The sequence below is a fragment of the Vipera ursinii genome (genome assembly GCF_947247035.1).
Source record: "Vipera ursinii genome assembly, chromosome: 3".
NCBI lineage: Eukaryota > Metazoa > Chordata > Lepidosauria > Squamata > Viperidae > Vipera > Vipera ursinii.
In genome coordinates this window covers 189,243,399-189,252,202 of record NC_139516.1, presented here as the reverse complement: position 1 = coordinate 189,252,202, position 8,804 = coordinate 189,243,399, and the positions used below count along the sequence as shown (strand labels likewise).

Genomic DNA, 8,804 nt, shown 5'->3' with positions numbered 1-8,804 from the left:
GCCTTGGCAACTTGATTTTTCCATTAAAATTCCTTAAAATGGTTTTCGCTTAGTATTCAATAGTTGTGATAAGTCTATACAAGCTTTTATAAAAACTAGATTTCTGTCAAACAGGAATATAAATTTTAATTGAGCGATCAAGGATAAGGTCTAGCCGGAAGCCATAAAGTTCAGCCATGAAGTCCAGCCAGAAGCCACGGGTCATTCTTCTTCGTTAGCTTGTTCTGTAATATAAAGGCAGAATTTAAAAAGTGATAAAGATTTTTAGGTGGAGAATTTTTGAAGTAAAGGTATGTGCACATACCATGAAAATTTGCTAGTGATCTTCATGTAAAAAAACAACCCAATACAATAGAATAAGCTTTTAAAAAGATAAATTTCAGATTGGAAATGGAGATCCTGAACAGAATCCTAAAACAGAATTTAGATCCTAAAACTGAACAGACAGAAGAGATTCTGAAGCTGAATAGATAGAATATCCAACTAGATCAAGGGTGGATAATTTGCAGCACTCCAGACATTTCTAAAAGAGAACCAGTTTGGTGTAAAGGTTAAGGCAACAGACTAAAAATCAAGAGACTGTGAATTATAGTCCCACTTTAGACACAAAACTGGCTGGGTGATCTTGGGCCAATCATTCTCTCTCATCCCTAGAAAGCACTCAATGGCAAACCACTTCTGAAATCTTGCCAAGAAAATGGCAGGGACTTGTTCAGGCATTTGCTAGGAATCAGCACAGATTTGGAGGTACCAAAAAAAAACCCCAACCCCTTTTATGAACTACTGTCCCCAGCGTCTCTACTCAGCATAACCAAAGACCGGTTTCTACTTTGGAGGACTATATGCTCTCACCAGGTAAAGGAGATCACTCCTTCGCTCAGGGCGGGAGTGATAGAATATAGTCTAGTGCACAGGTAGGCAACCTCGGCTCTTTTATGACTCATGGACTTCCGCTCCCAGAATTCCTGAGTCAGCTGCTGACTCAGGAATTCTGGGAGTTGAAGTCCATGAGTCATAAAAGAGCTGAGGTTGCCTACCCCTGGTCTAGTGGAAACAATTTGCAGTTCGTTAAAAATAAATTTGAAATAAAAATGTGGGGGTTTTTTGTGTGTGTATGTCAGCACTGTAGTAGCACGTAACCAACCCTCATGGGTCCTAGTTAGTACTTTGATGGGAGACAGTTAAAAAGTGCTTTTCCTCCCTGAAATAATTGTAAAGTTTCTCAGGAAAGAAACCTCTGCTGTCAGGAACAATAAAAAGATATTGAACGACAGAACTTTTTGCTTGTTCCTTTTTGTTTGTCTTTACCTGCTTTGACTTCCAGCTAGTCAGATGAGTGAGGATGGGAAATCTCAAAGCTGTAGCAATAATCTGATACTTAATAAAAACAAGTTTGGCAAATAGTAACTATGGAATTAAGAGTGTTTAATTAAGCATCTCATTTTCCAAGTTCTTTCAGCCTATTATTGTCAGCTAATTGGTTTACATCAGAAGATTTAAGGCTATGTTAAATGCTTTCCCTTTTAAAACAGGAACCTGACTGAACAATAAGGTGAGGGTATAGTAACCAAATGCTTAATCTGTTCATCTTGCAGCCTGCTTTGATGAAGCCTGTCCCCTACAACATTACAGTATTTCTTTACTATGGTGCAGAAAGTTATGCTAAAAAAAATTTCAACAATAATCTTTGAAGGGGAGTGACAAGAAGAATAATTATAGGGGAAAAATGAATGGTACAAGTGTAGGAAGGTAGAAATCTGAAAGGGCTAACAGTCACAAGTAAAACATGAACCAGTGGTGTGCTGCACTGCTTAAAAAAGCAATCACTGTATTAACTAGAGCATAGACCCCAGATCATGGGATTTAACTGTAGCATTTACTTTACCCTATTCAGACATCATTTAGAATTTTTGTCCAATTCAAAAAAGACAATGAATTCAGAAAAAGGCTATGAAAATGGTGAGGAGTCTTGAAACCAAGCATTTTGAGGAAGAGTTAAAGGATATGGGAATGTTTAGATTACAGAAAAAATAAATCAGGAGAAATATGACAGCAGTCTTCAAATAAAGACTTGTCACACAGAAGTAGTAGACTTATAGAGGTAGACATCAACTTACGAGTGTTATTGAGCATTGAGTGAATTATGGTCATTGCGTTGTGGTGGTCATTAAGCAGATTGTGACCGTGACTGATTTTATGACTTTTTGTGGCAGTCAAAAAGCAAAAGTAAAGAAAGTAGGTTAGAAAGTAAATCTATTTTTTGCAATGGGTGCTTTTGCCAAAAACCTAAATGCCAGTTTCTGGTAAAAAAAGTGTAAATTGTGATGACTGCAGGATGCTGCAACTGCCATAAATGTGGACTGGTTACTGAATGCCCACAAAGCTCATGTGGCTGTGGGGTTGGTGGGGTGGATGGCAGCTGCTGGAACTTTGAATCTGGGTTGTTACTAGTCTGGGAGTTGCCCAATTGAATGATCACTAAGCGAGCAGTCGTAAGTTGAGGTTCACCTGTTCTCCATTGCCTGAAAGGGCAGGATCAGGACTAGTAAGTTAAGACTACAAGGAAAACGATTCAAAGCAAATATGAAGAGCTATTTCTGAATATATGTAATCAGTGGAAATGGCTGTCACATAAAGTGATTTTTTGCTGGAGGTCTTCATCAGGGCAGAAAGACATCCTTCGGGGATGTTGTAGTGCACTGAACAAGAGGTTAGACTATTAACTTTGAGGTCATGCCCATCTATGATTCATCCTATACCTTTAGTTCTCTTTTGAATATACATATCCATCATGTGCAGGTTCGCACCCCACCAGGCTCAAGGTTGACTCAGCCTTCCATCCTTCCGAGGTAGGTAAAATGAGGACCCAGATTGTTGGGGGCAATTAAGCTGACTTTGTAATAATGCCGCTTGGGGGTGTGTGTGAAAGCCCTAATAAGCAGGCATATACATAGAATGAAGGCTACTGCTAAGCTTGTAAGCCTCCCTGAGTCTTCGGAGAAGGGCGGGATATAAATGGAATTAAAATAAATAAAAATAAATGTCTTCTGAAATAGTTTCTCAAAGAAATCCCCAGCAAATGTACGTATCAATTGGCTGGGTGCTAACCTGAAATTCTGCTGTAGAACACACAAGAATATCAATACAACATATTGTGTTCTTAATATATTACATTATACTACATTTTTATGTACTCCATCAACATACCTATCTCCGTGACCAGTGTAGCTTCTCTGGTTTCTTCTTTTGTTTCTAAGGCCCCAGGTATTATCTCATGGTGCATCTCAGTTTCCATCTTTTCCCCTGTCTCACCTGGTACAGTAACTATAGAGATCAAGGCAAGGAATACTGAAAAGAGCACTGAGTGTCTCAACTAATTATAGATATTACTTTGTCAGCCATAGATTTTCTTTAAATAGGAAAAAGCACAAGAGATGCCTAGTATTGCTGCTGAGATATAGGTGCTTGTTTCTGAAAAATTCAGCCACTAAATGCTTTTTGTTTATCATTGCAACTGTCTGTTTCCTTCATGTTCACTTTTTTTGTGGCTGGCTCTTTTGGAAAAAAAATATTGGTAAAACGATTGAGAAATTAAATTACTAAAGCTGTATTAAACCACTTTCATCTATTGGCAGTCCAAGTCAAAACATGTACATGCACATAGGTGGGAATTCCCATTCCCCAAGTATTTATCTACTTTGTTAAAGTAATTCAATAAAATACTACAGATGCTGTTCCAGCAGGACACATTTTCATAGATCTTGTCATCATACTGGTACAGTATAAGAATCTGTATTTGTAGCTCACAATTATCCTAAAAAAGAGCTTGCCAGGTCTTATGTAAAAATGCAGGATCACCATTACTTCCTCCTTTCCGTTATCGTCTCGATTTCTATACATCGTTAGAGTGAGCAAGACTTAACATAAATCAATGCAACATGTCACTTTGGCAAAAACAAAAACAAACATTCCAGTAGTCTGAACCAGACAACACAGTACTATATTTTGGGTCAACAATACATACAAGGATCAGAATAATTTTATCTGGTCTGAAATACGATATTATCCTTAGCAACGATAGAGATGGTTTTGTCCCATTTGTGTACATTCGCTAAATATACATTAGAGCTTTCCCACTTAAAGTTACTATCTAATTACCACTTTATCTGGTAATAGTTACTGGAAGGAGGAACAAATAGCATGCGGTCATTTAATCTTGAACAGCTATTATAGTCTTTAATTACTTTTCCAGGATAAATTATTATTATTTTCAAATGCTCAAATACTTGCTCACATTCACTGAGCAAAGGTTTCTGCTTCCAGGCAGAGGACCCAGTTTGTTAGGGGCAATATGCTGACTCTGTAAACCACTTAGAGAAGGCTGTAAAGCACTGTGAAGCAGTGTATAAGTGCTATTGCTATTTGCATGTAAAAATAATTGTTTGAGCATGTGTGGCAGAACCTGTCCCTTGAAATTGCAAGAGAATATTTATTACCCTCTGTTAGCTGTTCCTCTTCATCCATAAGCAGTTCCGTCACAATTTCGGTTACAAAACATCGGATTTCCTCTTTTGAAGGCTCAGGGGTGCCCCCTTCTGAGGTTTCAATAGGTTCAGGCTTCTTATCCTGGAGAGGTTCTAAAGGTGAAGAACCAGCAGCTTCTGCAGCAACTTGAGGATTGCTAGCCAACTCTGTTGACTCCATAGCCTGAGGTCCACCAGCTTCAAGGAAGTCTGAAGACAAGCATTGACTTCTGTCAAACTTTTCTTCTGGTGCCATTAGCTGAGGCTCTGTACCCTCGGGATCTACTCTGTGACAGGTAGAAAGGTCACATTTTGTTATTTCCTGAATCAAAGCATCAGGCTCCTCTTTGTGGAGATCCTCATCTGTTTTTTTCCAAGATCCAAGTTTCACCTCCTCCAGGGATTCAAGTTTAGTCTGGTCAGATCCTGTGTCATTTTTATCTGTGATAGGCAAGCTGTCATCTGATTTCCCAATGTTGATCAAATGTGTGTTTTAAAGAAGAAAGAGAGAGAAACAGATATAAATATTTGTGACCACTTTTAATCATGGACTTATTTTTATGACTGTTTTGCATTTTGTTTCTTTCTGAATTTGCTATTTACTCACATCTCATCCCACCCATACGATTTATTATAACTTGCAAAACATTATTCTTTAAAGTATTACATGTTGCTTTGCTATAACTAATCTCTGGGAAATAATATGGACAGAACTGTATATGTTTTAAATATGTGTACATCACTGTGCTTACATGTAGGTAAATGAGCTAAGGTCTGCTGTTTCTGTGGAGATCAGGCTGACCCTCTTTCTATGTTCAGAAGAATGCTGAAACTGTTCCAGAAGGCATTGTACAATATTCAGGCATCTGCGCTTTTATATTTAATTGTTTTATTTTTTATTTCACTGTTATTTGATTTTATATCTGCTTACAGTTGCTTTTCTTTATATCGCGCTAACTACAAGGAGCCCTTTCACTGTGATGGGATATGATGGACGTTTCCCACAATATACAAAATCAGGGGAAAAAACCCTTGAAGGAGAAGTTCAAAAAAGCAACCTAAAGAACATTTTCATAGATATAAATTATTACCTGCTGCGGGTAGAAATCCAAATAGTAAAAGAAATAGAATGCAGTATCTTAAGAGAAGACATGCTTAAAGCATCTGAAAGCTGATCAAAATCACTTATAACCCAACATTTTATTGCAGGTCCCATGTGAACAGGTTTATTTTCTTCAATATTTGTAATTATATTATTCTGAATAAATATATATACTACTTCAGATACTATTATTATTGTTATTTATCATTATAATGATTATTGGCTTGTAAGCTGCCCAGAGTCATTTTTAGCGTAGCCACCATTCTGAGCATTAAAAACCACCAGATTTTAGCAATTTTCCTTCACATTTCAATGCTGTTTTCTTGACAGTACAATTATAAAAAAATGGTTAGACCTAACATCATATATTGTATGTAACACTGGCCTTTCATGTAATGTATTATCAAAGCATGTCAAATGGATTAAGAGATAATTCAGAAGAGTTAGAAAATCATTTAAAAACTTTTCTAAAATTGTCATATATTAGCAGTTGTATAGTTCCTCAAAAACAGAAATGAGAAAACTGATTTAAGACTTTAAATTACAAAAGTAGAGAATGCTTATTTTAAAATACAACCATAAAATTAGTCAGAAATAAGGTTTGCCATACTTAAAATTTATCACATCAAAGTGCACACAAAAATGCAATTTTTATCAACATTTTCTACCTGAGTTGATATTGAAGAAAGCATATCTTTACATAGCTTTCTTTAAAACTGATGAATAATCTTCATTAGTTTCAGTACAATTCATCTCAGAATTTTAGCAGTTCCAGTTCAACCACGGTTTTTCTTAATTTGCCAGAAAATGTTGAAAATAAACATTAAGGACAAACCAACTTGCCGAGAGAGCAATACGTCCTTATTTATTAGTTATAAATAAGGATAACGGTCCTATGTTAATTTGTTAAAAGAGAATCATTCAACCAAGTGAGAATTTATTCCCCAGGATCTACTGCCTGTTTCTAGAATAGAATTTATGACTAGGTCAATCCATAACAAATGATTGTGGTTTCCTCTTTTTTTAAAAAATCCCATTTATATCCCGCCCTTCTCCGAAGACTCAGGGCGGCTTACAATCTAAGGTACAAATCAATGTGCTTAGCAATAGCCTTCATCCTATGTATATGCCTGCTTATTAGGGCTTTCGCCCCCCCCAAGTGGCATTATTACAAAGTCAGCTTATTACCCCCAACAATCTGGGACCTCAGATTTCTTCTCAGTGCCATAGAGAATGGACAATGGTATGAATGGGGGCAAGACAAGAGCAAAGCTTAACCTTTGCAGCTGGAGGCTGGAAATGACCTGCCCTTGGATACTGGAATGGGATACACAAAGGAGAAGTCAACTAGGGCAGAGAATAGAATAGAATAGAATAGAATGGAATGGAATAGAATAGAATAGAATAGAATAGAATAGAATAGAATAGAATAGAATAGAATAGAATAGAATAGAATAGAATAGAATAATAGAATAGAATAGAATAGAATAGAATAGAATAGAATACTTTATTGTCATTTAAACGTACACTAATCAGCATACATTAAAATGAGATTTCGTTGCACACAACTCTCAAAGTACAGGCTGTCCTGAAGTAATAAAGACAACAAGTTCCCTTGTCCAGTGCGCTCCCACAGGGAGGGTCTTCTCAGGGTGCCACCAGTAAGAGATTGCCGGCGGACGACACCCAGGGATAGGGCCTTCTCAGTGGGGGCGCCTGCCCTTTGGAACCAGCTGCCAGTGGAGCTGAGGACTGCCCCCCCCCACCTCCGTTCATTCCGCCGGCTCTTCGAGCTCTCGGGCCCAGGCTGAGGATTAACCTTATTTTAACTGGGGTTTTACTTATACAGGGACGAATTTAATTTTTTTAAACTTGTTTTTAACTTTTGTATTTTGGTTTTTAATTACCCTGTAAACCGCCCTGAGTCCTTCGGGAAAAGGCGGTATATAAATGTAATAAAATAAATAAATAAATAAATAAATAAATAAATAAATAAATAAATAAATAAATAAATAAATAAATAAATAAATAAACGTAAGCAGCTCTTCAGATCGTGGGGGGGGGGAGCTGCCTTTCCTAAAATTGTGACTCCTTCTCCGCGTTGATTTAGCCCTCTTATCAGCCCGTTTTTTTCCCCCCCCCAGCCTTGAATATCTTACAGCCTCTTCCCCCAAACTCCGCTTCTTTGAAGCGATATCTCTTGCGAGGGCGATTCCTCCGCTTTGGCGCACGTTAAAAACCGTCGAGAACTCACCGCACTGGGGCAGTCCGTTGGCCTCCGGGGATTTGGGAGTTTGTCGGCCGATCTCCTTGACTTTGGTCTGGGCGCTGCTCGAGCACCCCATGGCGTGGTTAGCACCGGCTGCGGGGCGCGGAGGTCCCAAGGGCGCCAGGCAGCCAGCTGAGTCTTCTCGGCTGTGGCCGCAGGTGAGACCCCCCCCCGCCGGCGAGTCCACTCTCCGCTTCCTGCTAGAAAGGAATACGCGCAGGTGGTTCCTCCTCGGACAGGGGGAAAAGCCCAAGCAAAGCACACCCACCCACACCCACTCCCGCGTTGGGCTGGCAGAGAAACTCACCCCTTGGACGCTCGCGCGGGAGAGTGTTTATCGCTCCGGCTCGGTTGCCATAAGAACGGCTCAGTCAGGGGTAGTTTCCAACATGCCTCCTCTCAGACTTTTGGCATGCCTGGTCTTGGTGCGGGGCGCAGGCGCATCTGCGGCGGGCCAGAGCCGGGACAGCAGGAGAGGCAGGGCGTTAATGGCAGCCACGCGCGGCGATTCTGAAGGCAGCCTTGTCTGCCTGGGACGTTTCGCCAAGCGACCCCCCCCTTTCCCCCCCCCCACCCGCCAACTTGCCGTCGTTGTTGATTCCCCAAGGATGCACAATCCCCAAATCCTTTTTGACACGACAGTGATCGTTTTCAACAACTCTTCGCGGCTTTTTCACAATCATCTGAAGTAACCGCACTTCAGTGTGCTAAGAGCATCCATAGCTACAACCAACTTTCCGCCAGATATGTGGGCCTGTAATTCCTCAGCCAGGAAGGGCACATCCCGAAGTGCCAAACGTCTTTCTTGGTATGACTGTCATGGTGGTGAATGCAGTTCAAAAAACAAGGCCTCAAGATTATTTGGGGCTGACCTGCAGATGGGCAGTGCAGTCCTCAATAAAAGACACTT

At 39.7% G+C, this 8,804-nt stretch overlaps 1 protein-coding gene across 1 annotated transcript; it reads right to left on the bottom strand.

Moving 5' to 3' along the window:
• ERICH5 (glutamate rich 5) lies at positions 1 to 8,306 on the bottom strand. Its single transcript, XM_083359387.1, has 5 exons — positions 8,202 to 8,306; positions 7,880 to 8,091; positions 4,497 to 4,985; positions 3,208 to 3,324; positions 1 to 224 (listed from the first exon to the last, which is right to left on the bottom strand). Exons 2-5 carry the CDS (start codon positions 7,968 to 7,970, stop codon positions 202 to 204), a joined length of 720 nt encoding a protein of 239 aa, XP_083215513.1. The 5' UTR covers positions 7,971 to 8,091; positions 8,202 to 8,306; the 3' UTR covers positions 1 to 201.
• Positions 8,307 to 8,804: the final 498 nt, after the last annotated feature.

Coding starts and splice junctions, on each gene's coding strand:
- ERICH5 (XM_083359387.1), bottom strand. CDS start 7,970: ATGGGGTGCTCGAGCAGCGCCCAGACCAAAGTCAAGGAGATCGGCCGA. Junction 4,986..7,879: donor CAACGGACTGCCCCAGTGCG/GTGAGTTCTCGA, acceptor TTGGGAAATCAG/ATGACAGCTTGCCTATCACA. Junction 225..3,207: donor TACACTGGTCACGGAGATAG/GTATGTTGATGG, acceptor TTTATATTACAG/AACAAGCTAACGAAGAAGAA.